Here is an 18,563-nt window from a genome sequence, read left to right as displayed (position 1 = left end):
TTGTGGTAACAGAGTTTTTGGAAAGCAATATGGCAGTTGTTTCAAATAAAAAGAAGATACCATTTGAACAAACAGTCCTACTTTTGGGATATTTATCCCAGAGAAATAAAAGTACTTATAAGAATGTATGTGTTCGAAATTGTTAGTTGCAGCACTCAGTTCTTTCTCAAAAAGGAAAGAGAGAGAACAAAATAAATGCTATCAAAAGGAGAGTTGTAGAAAAATTAAGGTATGCAGATACTAAAAATAATGTATTAGACCTATTGCAGCTGACTTAGAGGGATTTCCAACGTACTATTAAGTAAGAAAAGAAAAATGTAGCTGAAACCTGTGTGGCTCAGTAGATAAGAGTGTTGGCCTGCGGACGGAAAGGTCCCAGGTTCGATTTCGGTCAAGGGCATGTACCTTGGTTGTGGGCACATCCCCAGGAAAAGGTGTGCAGGAGGCAGCTGATCGATGTTTCTCTCTCATCAATGTTTCTAACTCTCTATCCCTCTCCCTTCCTTTCTGTAAAAAATCAATAAAATATATCCGGTGAAGCTTAACAAATAGAAATTAAAAAAAATAAAATCATGATATTAAAAAAAGAAAAATGTAAAGAAGTGTATATAGCATAATAATTTTCTATAAGTCACTTCTTACATGTTATATGCATAATTACACATATGTTTGAATGATTTAATGGGCATTGAGAAAAATATGGAAGGATAGAAACTAAGTTGTTAACTTGGTTGGGGAAGAATTAAGGGGAAATAAAAGAAAGTATCAATGTATATATCAAATTTTGAGCAAGTGAATAATTTAAAAAGTAAGAATTTATCAATTCAAAACCTGAAGTTAAAAGAGGACTTCCCAACATAAATTGGATTATATAAATGCAGTATGACATGCACAGAAGGGGCTCTAGAATTTCTTAACCACACTGTTTTCCCAAGTTATTTAGAATATGGGAATTGAAGATAATAATCTTTATCTTAAGTTTATAAAGTATTTGCCATTAACTATATAGAGTTTTCATTTTTTTAAAAAGTGTTAGGCATTGAGGGCAAACTGGCACCATAGGGAGACTTTATCCTTGAATCAACTAAAATGATTAAAAAATAACTGAAAGGGTGAGAAAATTAGTGTTATTAGATGCCATGTTATGTTCTATTGTCAATACATTTTTCATTGCCTACTGCGTGGCAGGCTAGGCATTGTGCTAGATTATAATCTTATAGAGCTTAGATAGAGGAGTTTAATAAAGGTAGGACCTCACAGTCTAGGTAGGGGTGAGACAGACAATAACAAGCACACACACACACTCACACACACACACACACACACACACACACACACTACACATTGTGACAAGTCTAATAAAGAAATAAACAGAATGATGAAAAAGGCTATCATTTTTCAAGAGGGTAGTCAGTGAAGGTCCCTGAAGAGGTGATACTAGAGCTAAGAATTGAAAGGTGGGTCAAGAGAATTCCAAAAAGAGGACTCACATGTACAAAGGCCTAGATATGGATAGGGTTTTGTATGTTCAAAAAACAGAAAGGAGGTCAGTGTGCCTGGAGGAAGCATCAGTAAGTGAGGGGGGTGAATGGCTAGTAAGAGATCAGGCTGAAGGAGTCATAGAGGCCACGGAGAAGAATTTGGGTTTTTTTTTAAAGGGCGTCATGGAAATCATGGAAGGTCTAGCACTTTGGAAGTACTATGGGATGATTCGATTTGTATTTAAATAGATCATGTTTAAAAAAGTAAAGTTGAAATGTAAATTCTCTTACACATTTCTGTGCTTTGTCATGAATGGCTGCTTTGAGTAGACTGGTTCTTTCAATTGAATTGCTACCTCTTGTCCATAGGGTTCTTAGAATGTCTTGAGTTGTGCCTCAGGTAACTTGTCTTCCAGGAGGCAACTGGAGCCTACATGGCCTTTGTAGTTTAACTTGGATTTGAATCCTTGTTTGATCCCTCTTTGCTATGTGACCTTAGGTGTTCACATTACTTTTGGAGCCTGTTTCATCTGTCTCTCTGAAAAGAATAATTATACCTAGCATCGTTATGTGAGGTAATGAGGTAATAATGTATAAATGGTGCCTGATACACGGAGAACTGAATAAAGTTTGGTTCTTTGTTCTTTCTTTACTTCTAAGATGAGATGAGGATTTTTCTTTCCTGAATAGGATTTGAGTCCCTTATTTTACCCCAAGAAACTGCTGGGCCTATGAAGTGAATTAAGATATTAATTTGTGTTTATGACTGTGTACATGTAATCAGTTAGTTACTTATATTCTTGAGACCTTCATCCGAAGATGTTTACAAATTCCTACATTCTGAAATACAATTGTAAGAGGTAATGGCTTCTCTTAAGTCTATAGGCTCTGAGATGGGTATAGCATGGTCTAGGACTGAGACCTGTGAGGCTGTGGCAGATGGGCAGTTTTCTCTTGAACTTGCAGTTGCCCGGTCTGGATCAGAGAAGGAATAATAGTTTAACCATAGACTCTGAAATATCAAAACAAATCTGAAAGAGCAACTTTTATTTGACTTTTTAGGTGTAACTTAAAAAAAAATAAATCAGCATCTCCCGGTTCTGTCCAGCTCTTTTTTATTTTATATGGCAGGTCCTCGAATAATGTCACTGTGCTCAACTGTTTCACTATAATGTTGATGATCTGCTATAAGACCTTAAGTCTTTTTATACCAATTAGGCCGTGGTTTCTTTATACATCATTTTGCTGCCGTTCCATGAACCTGTTGATGCTAAGTGAGGACTTACTGTTCTGCTGAAATTTCTGAAGCATCATTCACTGAAGCCAGTGCCATGGCCATTTTTGAATTTCTAAAACTGTGTAATTGATTATTTACTGAGTCACTGTTTTGTCTCAGGTACTAGTCTAAGTGTTTTATACAAATTATATTTAATCCTTAGAACAAATCTATAAGGTAGGTCTCATTAGTATTCCCATTTTATAGATGAGGAAACTGAAAAGGTTAAGTAACTTGCTAAGGTTATACAGTAAATGGGCTATTATTTTAAATAAATTTTTTACATAATGTTGTTAGTACATATAGAAGCATCTCATTGTTCTATAGCCTTTTAAAACCGTTATTATTGCCGAAACCGGTTTGGCTCAATGGATAGAGCGTCAGCTTGGGGACTGAAAGGCCCTGGGTTCGATTCCGGTCAAGGGCATGTACCTTGGTTGCGGGCATATCCCCAGTAGGGGGTGTGCAAGAGGCAGCTGATCGATGACTCTCTCTCATCGATGTTTCTAACTCTCTATCTCTCTCCCTTTCTTTCTGTACAAAATCAATAAAATATATTTAAAAAAAAATAAAACCGTTATTATTGAAATTTTGAACATATACACATTTAGAGAAAAATAGCATAATGAATTGCCATATACCCATTACTCAGCTTCACCATCTATCATGGCTAATGTTGGTTATCTATATTGCAGCTACATTCAATTATTTTGAAGCAATTCCCAGACAACATAACACTTTACCCATAAATACTTCAGAATGTGTTTCTAAAAGGTGATGACCAAAAAACCAGCCAAACAAACCACACTATGATGATCACACCTAAAAATATTCCTTAATAACATGGATTTCCATTCAGTGTTGAAATTTTCCTGATTCTTTCATTTTTTTTTTTTTTTAAGTTGCTTTATTCCACATCTCACTTCCCTTTTCTGCTCACTCTTGCTTCTCTGGGATTCTATCTCCCAATAATGTGTTAGCCCAGTGGTCGGCAAACTGCAGCTCGCAAGCCACTTAAGGCTTTTTGGCCCCTTGAGTGTTCTAACGCCACTTCTTCAAATAGACTTGCCCAGGCCAAAAACCGACGTCTGCGCATGGGCCACGATGTTTCAATCCTACTGTACATATGCGCCCAATCGTGGTATTTTGTGGGAAAGCCACACTCAAGGGGCCAAAGAGCCGAATGTGGCTCGCGAGCCTCAGTTTGCCGACCACTGCCTTAGACCATAAGCCTTCCTCAGCTGTAAGTGTTCAAGGGAACTTGAGTAAGTACCTGTCAACTACATTGATCAGGCTCTCTAGCCAACTGCTTTCTGGAGAGGGATGGCAAAATGGAAGGACCTAATTGGACACTGAAGAGGAGGAAGGAGAAACTGAGGTATCCTCTCCTTCCCACTTCATAGAGCATCTAGATTAGTAGCCCAGTCTTCAGTCTTCTCCCTGTGTCCCTCTGGCCCTGAGGCAGGAATGATTCTTGCTGTTACTCATCTCTGAGTTGCCTAAGTAACCCTTCTTATTTTGATGACCAGTTCTTATATTAAATTTCTTCTACCAAGCAAACAAAAAAACAAAAAATTAGGGTCTAAGTCAGGTTCATACATTGTATTTGGTTAATTTGTCTCTTAAATCTCTTAATATTTTCTGCTTCCTACAAGGATAAAGGTCCTTCTTTCTCAGTGGTAAAAATCTTGTTATTTAATCAAGACTTACCAATATTAAAGTATTCTGTCTCCCTAGGAGTTGTACCTTGATTGTCCAAGGCATGATTTGCCCAGGCTTATAAATATATATGTTCCTTGTATGTTCCCATGGTTACTTCCACCAAGATATTGAAATATTTATTTTAAGAACAATGCAAATTAATTCCTCAACTTAATCTGCCTCGAGAAACCTTCTAGTTCCAGTTATTGGGTTCTCTGGGGTCATTATTTTATTTCCAAGACTTTTGGCTATTTTAAGGAGAAAATTATTTTGGCTGACCTAGTTTATTATGGTAGCTTCCATTGATTTCAGTGATTAACTAGGGTCTTGTACCTCCCTACTGTGTTAGGAATTGCATTGTTTAGTAGTTAACAGTACGACTTGCTGTAATGGATAGTAAAAATACATATATTAAAACAAAACGAAAAATAAGCCCATAGTATTTCATGGAAGCAATCTGAGTTAGAAAGGCAGACATCTGAGGATTTTTTTTTTCTTTCAAAACCAAATAAAAGATTTTGTTTGTGAAATATGCAACTGAAAGTGCTAATTAAATTTAGATAAATAAAAGTACCTTTTCCCAAAGCATGTGTACTTGATTTTGATAAATATCAGGAATACTTTGCATCACTAAAATGTTTTTTTTTTTTCAAATTAACTTGGCTCAATAAAGTTGTTAAAATTAATGTTTAAATTATTTTTGCTCATTAAAATATTATTTATGATAGAAGGTGAATTCCACATTGTACTATTGTAACAGGGTTTGTATGTCAGTCAGATCAGTTGTGGTCTTCGCTCATTATGCAGAGTGCTTTTGTGGTGAAAGCACTCTGAGCCCCTTACTAAATTGGGCTCCTATTAGGAGTAAGAGCAGTAGTAGGGAAGAACAGCAAAAGGGTTAGCTTCATATGCTCAGCTCTTACCTTGGTACATGTCTTTTTCTCCCATTGTTCATGCAATTCATTTTTCTATATGGGAAGTGCTCTATTTAATATTTGAAATTACTGAGCTTTGTGACATTGTCATTTGATTTACTGAAATTGAAAGTATATTAAGATGTGAAAATGTCATTTCATCTCCGTTGGAACAAAGTCATAGAGGAGCAGTTTGTTTTGACTCATATTACAGCCACATGATGGATAAGCAGAGATGAAGCTGCCTAGACTAGTCAGGACTGATCTCCTGATAAACCCAAGAATTGTGGAAAGAAACCTTGGTTTGGAGAAAAATTAAGAATTAGAACAATAACTCCTTCAGGTTTGAACAAAAGCAGAAAAATTCAGAAAGCAAGGAGGGAAACTTTTCTGTGTTTCTAAGCATTTTAGAATAATTTCATTAGGCATATATGCTTTATAATAACAAGAACTTTGGTGTTCAAGATTTCCCCTCTTCCCCCCACAACAACACAGCTGTTTCTGTTAAAGAGGCTCAGAGTATTTTGCTGAAATTTCAACTAGTGAACAGTATATGAGATTAGAACCTATTTTCTGACCCTGGTTTAGGTGTCCATAGTGCCATTGTCTCTGGGCTATTTGAGGACAGGAACAATGTTTTATTGACCTCTGCACCTAGTATCAGGCATAGTGCCTAGCATATAATTGGTGCTTCATAATTGAATGTACAATATCCCAAAAGATTTGACTTTAGCAGATTTTTAGTTTAAAAAGTAGTGCTTCTATGTACACTACCTTGATTTTGGTATACATAAAAAGGAAATCCTTGATCTTCATATACTGTATAATTTAAAAAAAGTAACCAGCTTTATAGTCACAACAGATCAGAATTTTCCTTTATAATCTCTGAAAAAATCTTTTAGACAGAAAATATCAAAGTATCTTTTTAAAAATTTACATCTTTTAAGCAGGTAATTTGTATCATTTAGACTATTTGTTTTTTTTGTACTTATTTATGTCGTTGAATTTTAAGTTAACCTTTTTCCCCCTTTACTCAATGGAAATTTAGGGTAATGTGTAAATTCTTTGTGAAGTTTGTTTTATAGTTAACCTGTGATGTAGGTAGCACACTCTAAAGGCCACTTAAGGTTAAATTTGATAAATGGGAAATGAGTTACTGCTATTTAGTTTACTCCAGGCAAATGAGGTCTTGACATTTTGATCTGTTGGCTTGATAGGCAGAACATTTCTAGATAACATGATCTTTTCATTTACAGCTAGAGGTAGTTCAGTGTGAGTATGAAACCCTGCCATCTCTTATAGGCAATAATTTGGATTATATGTGTAAATATTATAATCTACAAGATCCATCTTATTTCTCAAGCTTCAGAATGACTAGGCTTTTTCAAGCACATGTGAACTATGTTCAATGTAAATTTAAATATTTCTGAAAATGTCAAAGCTATATGCACTTTTACATTTAAATACTACAGTTGGGTTTGGATAAAGTTTAAGAAAATAGACGACCTATGGTGGTTTTTGCTTTTGTTTTGCTGTTTTTTAGATCCTCTCAGCCACTTCTTGTCTTTGTCTTTCATGTGTCCTTGATTTCTTGCCCAAGAGAGATTTACTAGTGCTTAAGAGATATCTTTGAAATGGCAGATGATTAATTCTAAAGTTATTTGGAGTACATATATAATTTTTGGTTAATTTAAAGTCATTTTAGCTCACCCTTTGAAATAACAGGAACAAAATGGAAATGATATTATGAAACTAGTAAGTTGTTTGATTTATTAAATTTCTAACATTGCAAGTCTCAAATTTTGTTTTATTTTATTTATTTATTTATTTTTTCCCTTTTTTTTAAAAAAAATATATATTTTATTGATTTTTTTTTTTGCCCCCCTCCCTCCCTCCCACACATCCCCTCCCTCCCCAGAGTTTTGTGTCCATTGGTTGTACTTATATGCATGTATAAAAGTCCTTCGGTTGATCTATTATCTCCCCCAGATCTTCCTCCCCTCCCCGCTGTAATTTGAGTCTACTTGTTGATATACTGTCTCTATATCTATCTTTTGGTTCATCAGTTTCAAATTTTGTTTTAAGTTGCTTTTTACTGTTTTAGTATAAATGCTCAACTCATTTTGAGTAGCAGAAAGAGGTCTTGATAAGGCCACTTAACGTTTTCTTATTTCTAGCCTTATTTGTTGCTCGGCATGTTTTTTTTTGTTTGTTTGTTTGTTTGTTTAAATAAACACTACTTTAAAAAAAGTTTTTATTAATTTTAGAGTGAGAGGGAGAGAGAGAGAGAGAGAAATATCTATGAGAGAAAAAAACATCATGATCAGCAGCTCCTGCACACCTCCTACTGGGGGTCAGGCCTGCAATCCAGGCACAAGCCTGCATTTCAATCAAATTAGAATGGAACTGGTGACCTCTTGGTGCATGGGTCGATACTCAACCACTAAACCACACCAGCTGGATGGCCATCTTTATTTTTTAAAAATCTGTTTAAAACATTATTACCCTGTCAGTTAAAATAAGAAGCATTAAACTAATGAAGTCATTTAAAATAAATGGGTCATTTAAAAAAAAAAGCATTAAAAATACGTTTGGTTTAAATATATTACCCATTTTATAGTACCCGCTTTTTTTTTTTTTTTTTTTTTTTAACACAATACCTGAAATGTTTTAGCATCTTGGCTGACTGTGCATAGTAGATTCTACTTTCAGTTCTAAACTCCCTCTTCTGTCTGTTCAGGCAACAGGCTCACTGACATTGCCAAGTAATTGTCTTTAATGTAATGAGTTAATTAACTATCTCCTGCAGAAGTCAAGTAGTGCATGACTCCTTGTGGATGAGAAGACTTTTTTCTCTCTGAGCGGTACACTTTATCTTTTAGTCAAAATCAAGTTAAAATAGACTGGGAGAGTTGGGGAAAACACTAGCAAAATACCTCAGGGTAAGTGATTCTCTGGCATCATTTATAATCCCAGATACTGGCTGAGCCTGTTCCAGTACATGTCAACAAAAGCATTTGTTTTCCTTGTTAGCTGCTGTGTCCTTGGTAGCGTGTGGTAAGGCTGCTCTATTTCCTGGTAGTTTTAAAGTCAAGAATATTGTGAAATTCTGGTGATTCAGTAAGTACAATATACTTCCAATGTATGCAAGTGTGTGTAGATGTATATGTTCTGTGTGTGTAGTGGTGATAGTCCTGGCAATCAAACTCAGGTACTACTAAAAGACATCTCTGTGCCCCCTAAAAGGACAATTGGATGCCAAATTTTGTAAATACTAACACAAATATTTTCATATATCCTCTCTTTTGAAAATTTATATCTGCTAATTAAAGAAAGAAAGCAACACTCACTTGTGAAGAGAGAGAACAAAGAGAGAACAAAGATGACCATAACCCATTTATTGTATTTTCTTATTTTGAATTTAGTTCTTCCTTTTTAAAATTTTTTTCATGGAGTCATGCCCAGGATTCATTGTTAAAGGATGTGAGCATTTTAAAAAATAAATATTTTATTGATTTTTTTACAGAGAGGAAAAGAGAGAGTTAGAAACATTGATGTAAGAGAAACATCAATCAGCTGCCTCCTGCACACCCCCTCACTGGGGATGTGCCTGCAACCAAAGCACATGCCCTTGACCGGAACCGAACCTGGGACCCTTCAGTCCACAGGCCGATGCTCTATTCACTGAGCCAAACCGGTTTCGGCAAATGTGAGCATTTTTATAGCCCTTTATACATGATGTATAAGTATATTTGTGTGTATGTACATATATTGCTAAATCACTTTTTAAAAGGACTGAGCTTGAAAAAAGATGTACAGAACAGTGTAAATAGTTATTATTTGTGTAAAAAGAGAACTGGATAAGAATATTCATATACACATATTTACATGTGTATATGTACTAATGTATATATTATATATAAAACATGGATATATAATATATACATATATGTCAAGTATATGTAATTTACTTGCTCATGTGTAAAAGAGACCTGGAAGGATATATAAGAAATTGACTGCCTCTGGAGTGGGGAATTGAGTGACTAGGGACAGAGGTGGGAGGAAGACTTTTCACCATATAATATCCTTTTATACCATTTTAATTTTGAATGGTATGAATGTAACACTATTAAAATAATATCCATTAGCAATGGGTGAATGTAGTCATTCACCCATTGCTAATGAAATGTTTTAGCATCTTGGCTGACTGTGCATAGTAGATTCTACTTTCAATAGAATCCCCCCCCCCCCCCCTTGTTTTATTAATTTGTACTTCCCACTGCCTTGGTTAAGCCTCAGCTTCTTTCACCTGGATCTTTGTGATAGTCTCCTTGCCCTTAGTCAGTTTATTTATTTTCCAATCTATCTTTCACATTGCTACATGGGAGAGCAAAGATCAGACAATACCTCTCCTCCCTTAAATTTTTTAGTGTTATTTCCATGGCCCACAGAATAAAACTCAGTTATTCAGTTTAGTATTCAGTCTTCCACCATCTGGACTCAAACTGTCTTTTCATTTTCATCTTCTACATATCTTTATATGTATACCTCCTCTTTGTTACCATTTCTCTCTTCAGATAACTTCTCCCCAAAGAAGAAAATAATTATTTCTATATTTGTTCACATTGGTTTTTATATTTTAGTCTAAAATATCCTTTCTGTCCATTTGCAGTTGAAATTAAATTTTATTTTTAAGGCCTGTTCTGAACAGGCCTTCTCTTTCGTCCTCCTAACCCCATCCTATCAGTCCTTTGAATGAACCACTCCTTTTTGGTTCCCATAGTTCATTTTTCATTTTGTGGTTTGGCGCTCATATTCTTAATGGTTGACTTGTCAGTCTCTCTAAATTCTACTTTTAGACTTCCTTGTGTTGCTCCCTCTTTCCACTGCAGTAGTCTCCCTGACATTATGCCTTTCCCCACTCCTGCTGGTTCTAAATGCTTGTAGTTTTGTGATCTTGGTAAACATATCAGATTATGTCATACATTAAAGAAGGAGAGGAGGAAGCAATTGATAGGAATTGGTAGAATCCATTCACTATTAGTAGCAATATTATGTAGTTTATTTTTTAATTCTATGTTTGCATACCTATTGTTTTAAAATATCAAAAATTGTTTAGTCTTCATTTTATAGTTGTGTGATGAACCTAGGAGGACTGGAGAATGGAGTTGTTGAAGACTCACAGTGAGTTAGTAGTAGGGCCAGGATTTAAACCTAGGACCTTTTTAGGAATGACTTTTAATAGCATGTAGAGAGAACATGATTTTATTTTGGGGTGATATTTGCTAGGTGCTATTGTTAGCACTAGCTAATAAAAATATGTCCACTTTGGGTTACTTCTTAGGTAGGTTGATACAGAATTTGCTGTGATTGCCTCTGTGGTGTGGTTCAGAATACAGCAAAGGGAACATTTTTTATTTAATGCTGTCCTTGTTGAAAGTTAGATCACAAATAAGGATATTTGAAATGCTTAACCAAAAGTTATTTGCTCTGGTCCTTTTCATCCCTGTCTTTTTTGTCAGAAGCAACCACCTGTAATTCTTTTAGCTATTTATTTTGGTATTTTCCTTTATATTTCTACTAGAGGCCCAGTGCATGAAATTCATGCACAGGTAGGGTTCCTAGGCCTGGCCAGTAATCAGGGCCTATCTGTGGGGCGACTGGCGGGGAAATTGCCCTCCCCGCCCCCCGCTGGCACCTACCTTGGCTGGCCTGGGGCCTGCAGGCTAGGGGCAGCTCCTGTGTTGAGCATCTGCCCCTGATGGTCAGTGCACATTATAGCGACTGGTCCTGCCACTGGTTGTTCTTCTGGTCATTCCGCCATTTGCATATTAGGCTTTTATTATATAGGATACTTGTATTCCTAGTCATTATTACAGTAGTTGAGGAATTCCTTATACTACATTCTCCCACATTCTTTTTTCTCCATTCCTCATTGCATATTTGTAATCATAATTTTATTTTTATTAATCCTTACCCTAGGGTGATTTTACATTGAGTCTTAGAGAGAGTGGAAAGGAGTGGGAGAGATGGAGAGAGAGACACATTGATTGGTTGCCTTCCCCATGTACATCCTGACTGGAGTCAGGAATTGAGCCTGCAACTGGGATATATGCCCTTGACTAGAATTGAACCCGAGAACCTTCATTCTGCAGGCTGACGCTCTGTCCACTGAACCAACTGGCTAGGGTTGTAATCATCATTAAGTTAATATTTGGTATCTACATTATTACTATTAATGTTTTAGTTAAGTCATGTATTATGATATTTCCTATTTTGTAAAACAAAAATACTTTTCATTATTTACTTTTTCAGAAAGTAAAAAATTACCTAACTTTAAACTTATTTAATAATCTTTTTAAAAAAACATATTTTTATTGATTTCAGAGAGAGGAAGGAGAGGGAGAGAGAGATAGAAACACCAATGATAAGAGATTCTTTGATCGGCTGCCTCCTGCACACTCCCACTGGGAATCGAACCCGCAACCCAGCATGTGCCCTTGACAGGAATAGAATCCGGAACCCTTCAGTCCACAGACTCACGCTCTATCCACTGAGCCAAACTGGCTAGGGCTTACTTAGTAATCTTTGTACCTATTGCCTTTGTACCTACTCATTATTTTAATAGATATCCACTCAGTGCCTACTACACGCCAAGCATTATTTTTTGGTGCTTGGGATACATCTATGAACAAACTAGACAAGTATTTTTTTTCTTTGTGACATATTCTAATTGGGAGTTAGACAATAAACATAATAAAAAAAAATGTATAGTATGTTAGAAGGTGATAGGTACCAAGTGGAAAATAGAACAACATTTGGGGAAGTGGAAATATAGATACAGGCATGGGTTGTAAGACTAAATAGGGTGATAAGCGTGGGTGTCATTGAGAAGGTGACATTTGAGCAGGTTTAAATTTCTCCCAATGTTATTTTCGAGATAGCCAAATAGATGCCCTGGATAAGCTGACATTTCATTTTCCCTAGTGGCTTCCTTCTTGGACCCCTCTGCCTGCCCCAGCCAGGATTAGGTACTCTTGAGCCTGCAGCACAGTTCTGGGATTTCCCTTGGCCATTTTCCTGAGTTGGATTATCTGTTTCCTAATTCCCAAACCTCCCTCTTATTTGGTTCATGTTCTATTTTTAATGGAGCAAATTATCCTATAGCTTCCTGAGAAAGGATACATGAAGGAAGAAAAAATGTTGAGAATGTGGCTATCTCAAAGTGCTTTCAACCTACCTTTACAATTGATTGAAAATTTGGCTAAGTTTAGAATTCTAGGTTGGAAATTATTTCTCTTAGAATTTTAAGGACCTTACTATATTGTCTTCAAGCTTCCAGTGTTTCTGTTGAGAGGAAAATAATGTCTGTGATTCATAATTCTTTATATATGACCTGTTCTTTTTTCTTTTCTTTTTCCTCTATAAACTTAGGATTTTCTCTTTATTTTGATGTTCTATAATTTTATGATGGTGGGCCAAGACCTGGTGTTTTGTTGGTTTTTTAAAATTTATTATGTGTTTCTTTGATTCTGGGAAACTTTCTGATATTACTACTTTGATAGTTGAGTGAAGTAGCTAAATTGATAGCTGCAACTTCATTTTTCTAGATCAGTGATTTTCAATTGATGTGCCACAAGAATTTTTAAAACATGCAATACCTGCCCTCGCCAGTTTGGCTGGGTGGTTGGAGTATTGGCCCTCAGACTGAAAGATCTTGTATTGATTCCAGTCAAGGTCACCTACCTGGGCTACAGGCTTGATCTCCACCCTTGGTTGGGGAGCATGCAAGAGGCAACCAATCAGTGTGTCTCTCTTGCATCAATGTTTCTCTCTCTCCGTCTCTCCTTCCCCCCTTCCACTTTCTCTAGAACTCAGTGGGAAAAAAATATCCTGAGATGAGAATTAACTGAAAATAGACAAACAGAACCATGCAATACCTGACTATTTACTCAACAGCATTGACCTCTTTCCCCTTAGATTGTCAAATTAAAAAAAAAAAAAAATGACAACAGCCCACACAACAATAGCCAATCAGTGTGAATGAATCAAAATTATACCTATTTTATTTTGTCAGATTGGCAAAAAGTATATTTTTTTTGGCGTGCAGCAGAACCATGAGATGTAAAAGGTTATAATCAATGACAGAGTATATATCAACACTTTACCAATGTTCTTAAGTCATGCTCTTGGTATTTGTTTTTTCACTATCTAGAGAAAAAGTCTGCATTATCTATATTTTGATTTTGATACTTGTCTTTAATTTACATTTTCATAAGATATTTGTTTGCTATAAAAGGATATTGAATAATTTTAATATTTAAGTATACATTATTTATTTTTTAGTATGCCAGTACTGAAGTCGATGGAGAACATTACATGACCCCGGAGGACTTTGTCCAGCGCTATCTTGGACTGTATAATGATCCAGATAGCAATCCGAAGATTGTTCAGCTCTTGGCAGGAGTAGCTGATCAAACCAAGGATGGGTAAGACCTTTATGCATTTTTTAAATGTTTTTAAACATTTTTAGAGATGAGGAAGGTAGAAGGATAGAGAGATTAAAAACATCAATGAGAGAAAAACATCTATCAGCTGCCTCCTGCAGGTCCCCTACCTGGGGATCGAGCCTGCAAGTGGGGCATGTGCCTTGATGGGGTTCTGACCTCTTAGTTCATAGGTCAACGTTCAACCATTGAGCCACACTGAATGAGCCACATGGGCTCTATGCATTTTTTGAAGGCTAATGCCCTGCAGTGTCTGATTAAAAAATGGAAAACCATAAGTTTACCTATGACAATTGGGAATTTTAATATCAATAAATCATATTTTTTTCTGAGGTGATCATAAAAACCGTGTTATTTACTACCATTATCAAGGATACTGTAATAATATGAACAATAAAGATTGATTAAAAAAAAAAGGATACTGGTATTTCTTTTTCTTTTGAAAAACTTACATGTGAAAAGTCATATTTTATATATAATCTGAGCAGAATGGTTTTCAGATACTATATTCCATTCATTCAGTCATTCATTCATTCATGCAATAAATATTGAATACCTACTATCTACTATGCTTTAGGCACTGTATTACGAGCTAGAATTACATCAGTGAATAAACCATACAAAAATGAACCAAGTCAAAAGTAAATTGGAATGTGTTAGGACAAGGGTAGGCAAACTCATTAGTCAACAGAGCCAAATATCAACAGTACAATGATTGAAATTTCTTTTGAGAGCCAAATTTTAAAAAGATATATATTTTATTGATTTTTTACAGAGAGGAAGGGGGAGGGATAGAGAGTTAGAAACATTGATGAGAGAGAAACATCAGTTCAGCTGCCTCTTGCACACTCTCTACTGGGGATGTGCCCTCAACCGAGGTACATGCCCTTGACCGGAATCGAACCTGGGACCCTTCAGTTCTCAGGCCAAAGCTCTATCCACTGAGCCAAACCAGTTAGGGTAAGAGAGCCAAATTTTTTAAACTTAAACTTCTTCTAACATCACTTCTTCAAAATAGACTCGCACAGGCCGTGGTATTTTGTGGAAGAGCTACACTCAAGGGGCCAAAGAGCCGCATGTGGCTCACAAGCCGCAGCTTGCTGACCACGGTGTTAGGAGATTATATGTGCTATAAAGAAAAATCAGGAAAGAATTTAGAGAGTGTTATTTATTCATTTCTCTGTCTACTAATTTATTTGATAAACATTTATTGAACAAACACCATTTTTCAGGCTCTGTTGGGCCTTAGAAGTATGAACATAAAATAGGATTTCTGGTCTTAAGATTTCATGGCTTAGTGAGATAAAGAATGGGTAAACAACACAGAAAAGTAATACTTTGGGAATAAGATGCTACAGTAGAAGTATGTAAAAGATACAAAGGACACTTAAGAAAGCATAAGTCTGTTTTGGATGGTCATGACGGTATCACAGAAGAGGTGAAATCTGGCAAGATGAAAGAAGCTTGCTGGTGGTTGGACAAGTAGGAAGGGGAATTCCATGAAAGGGGGAGCAGTAGTGACTTAAAGCACCAAGGGGCATTTGTGTGTGTGTGTGTTTTTGGGGAGTGAGAGTGGGGAGATTGTGTTACAGTACTTTGGTGTGGTTGTGGTACTGCTTTGCCACTGGCAGAGTTGTGGTTGGCTTTGTGTGCTAGGCTTTGACTGTATGCTGTCAACGAGAGGCTCATGACTCTCAGTCGTGGATATATTTTTAGCCTGACAGTATATTGTGCAGTCACAGAAATCACAGGTGCATTTTACTTAATGTCTCAGTTTATTCAATTCAAGGGGGGAAAAAACACTGTTTTTATATTAAAATTATATATGACTGTAAAATGGAGCAAGTGGAATATTTGTGTGAATTATAAATAAAATTTGCTTTGTTTTGTGAGTTCCAAGTTACGCCCCCAGACCTCCAAGGACCCAGGTGTTTTTCTCTTCCCTGTTGCGGTGCTTGTGTAAAAAACTAACAAAAACCCAACAAAACAAGAACTGGGCAATATGGACTCTTTAAACATTATTTCCATTACCATCCTATATTATAAAAGGCTAATATGCAAATTGTTCTCTTGAACGGGAGTTTGACTGGGAGTTGGACCAGGTGGTGGGGTGGGCCGGTCAACCTCCTGCATCCCCTTACCCCTGCTGGCCTGGCCTGATCAGCCCCAATTGGGGCGGGCCGGCTGGGCCTCACCTGTGCATGAATTCATGTGGGCCTCTAGTAAATGATTCAATCTTAGAAAAATTGTGGTTGGAGTAGGACAAGATTTGAACGCAGTGATATCTATCTAGGAGACTATTGTATTTGTTTAAGTAGAAATGTTGGTATCCTGGGAATGTGTCAGTATGTATCCACTTACTCTGCCACCATTTTGGAATCTCCCATAAATATTTTTTTTAACTAAATTTATTGGGATGACATTGGTTAATAACACCACAGGTTTCAAGCATATAACTCAGTAACACATCATCTGCAAACCACATTGTATGCTCACTACCTAAAGTCAAGTCTCTTTCCACCACCACTTAACCCCTCATTTGCACTCTCCTATCTTCCTCACCCCCCCCCCTCCTTACCCCCTGGCAATCACCATACTGATGCCTGAGTCTTTTTTTTAATCTCTTCACTTTTTTATCCAATCCCCAAATCCCCTCCCCTCTGACAGCTGTCAGTCTGTTTTTTGTATAAATGAATCTGTTTTTATTTTGTTTGTTGAACTCCCCATGGAGGGGACAGTTTGCATATTAGCCTTTTATTATATAGGATAGATTGTTGATGCTTTTGTGTTTCTTAATTGACTTTTCTTTCTTCAAATAAATCACTCTATATAACACAGGTAACTCTGAGTATTGAATGTTGGCTGAGTATTTCTTCAATACTTTCTTGTAATGGTCTATTATTTTACCTTTCTGTTTCTCAACTGTAACTTTAAATTTGGGGACTGGCTCTAGCGAGGTGTACACTGAATTAAAGGTGTACACTGAATCAACTCCTGTTGAGAATCCCACTGGGCCTACTGAGTTGCTGAATGTTTTAGAGCAGATTGTTTGACTTCTTTAGACTTTCTAAGAGTCCCTCTAGCTCTAAAGTTGCATGAATTTATGATTTGCCTTTATGAATATACTGGTAGACAAAATGTAGGGGTTTAATACAGTTCATAGATTTTGTATTTTAAACAAAGTTAGAAACCTGACCAACTAGTCTCAAATCTGCATGGCAGGGTGTAGATAACTGCTGAGCCCTGGTCTCTCAGAAAGAGGCAGTTTTTGCTTGATTTCAGGGGCTGGTGCTATTTGGCACCAGTAACCTATTGCCCAAGCTTGCAATTTATCAAGAGAAACCAGAAAAGTGGATATTTATATGAAATCTTACGATTTCCAAATGTTGGCAACTAATGCAACTAAAAAAATAATACTTTGCATGCCAAAGAAAATACATGTATGAGCCAAGTTCACTCTGCCAGCTGACTGTTTATGACCATTAAGGAAAAGTTCTTGGCCCTCTTTTCATAAATATAGTAAGTTCTACTACTGACCATGAAGTGTGTTTTAAAGCTACATAGTTTGCATTTCATGGTAATTGTATTTTTAGTATTTAATTCCTAAGACTTATTTTAGAAAAACCAAGATGACACATATATTTTTAAATTGATAATCAGCCTAGTTACTTTTTTAAAAAACTTTAAAAAATATATATATTTTATTGATTTTTTTACATAGAGGAAGGGAGAGGGATACAGAGTTAGAAACATCAATGAGAGGGAAACATCGATCAGCTGCCTCCTGCATATTCCCTACCAAGGTACATGCCCTTGACTGGAATTGAACCCGGACCCTTCAGTCTGCAGGCCAATGCTCTAAGCCAAACTGGTCAGGGCATCCTAGTTATTTTTTATTTTCATTTTAAAAATTACTCTTACAATCAGAAGATATATGTAATTCTAATTCTTCATTATAAAAATTGCAAACACTTCAGAAAAATATAAAGTAAAAAATGAAGGTCTTCTCTAACTCCTCCCCAATATCACTACTGGTTTTGTGTTACACATTCTTGTACTGTCCAACCATATCATACCATACCATTGCTCTTTAGTTTTGTTCAGAGCTTAAAACCACATATTACTCATTGCTTTCAGGAGTGGGTGGATGCTCGTGTTACCTGATATGTTATAACTTTGTTTTTGTTACCCTAAAATTTGTGTAATGATAACCACACTTTTGAGTTTTATTATATGTTTTACTAGTACACCAATGCATAAGGCGTTTTATGACATGTGGCCTGATAAAATAGTTTTGATTATTAGGTCATTCCTCCCAGGACTTACTAGGCACTCAAGCTCCTAATGTCACCAAGGATGCTTTAGCATGATAGTGAGGGCATAATTCCTGAATAACATCACCACAGAGCATTTCCCTCAATAAAGGGCAAAGGCATGTACATATAATTGCTTTGGCTATAATATAATTTATGTAATTTAAACATATATTTCAATGTGTTTTAAGAAATACAAAATGTAACGTTGAATGTAAAATGTGTTTTAGATGAATGGGGGCATACATTGGATTGTAAAATGTAGGCATGTTCTTAATTGGGAAAATGGGAAGCATGTTTCTCTAAAAGGTCATGTTCACTCTGTAGTTCCCTACAGTCTGCACTTTTGCTGATTGTGTTCCCGTGATAAT

At 36.2% G+C, this 18,563-nt stretch overlaps 1 protein-coding gene across 4 annotated transcripts in view; it reads left to right on the top strand.

The window, feature by feature from the left end:
* SLC25A12 (solute carrier family 25 member 12) overlaps positions 1-18,563 on the top strand; it is a 143,539-nt gene that overhangs the window by 73,678 nt on the left and 51,298 nt on the right. For all 4 annotated transcript variants that reach the window (XM_084892316.1, XM_084892317.1, XM_084892319.1 and 1 more), the window contains exon 3: positions 13,719-13,861. In XM_084892316.1, coding sequence (XP_084748442.1) covers positions 13,719-13,861 — 143 coding nt within the window. The remainder of the gene's footprint in view (positions 1-13,718; positions 13,862-18,563) is intronic.

The sequence above is a fragment of the Pipistrellus hanaki genome, assembly GCF_964339955.1.
Source record: "Pipistrellus hanaki genome assembly, chromosome: 8".
Lineage (NCBI taxonomy): Eukaryota > Metazoa > Chordata > Mammalia > Chiroptera > Vespertilionidae > Pipistrellus > Pipistrellus hanaki.
Note: the sequence above shows the minus strand (reverse complement) of the source record. Positions and strands in the feature narration are given on the sequence as shown.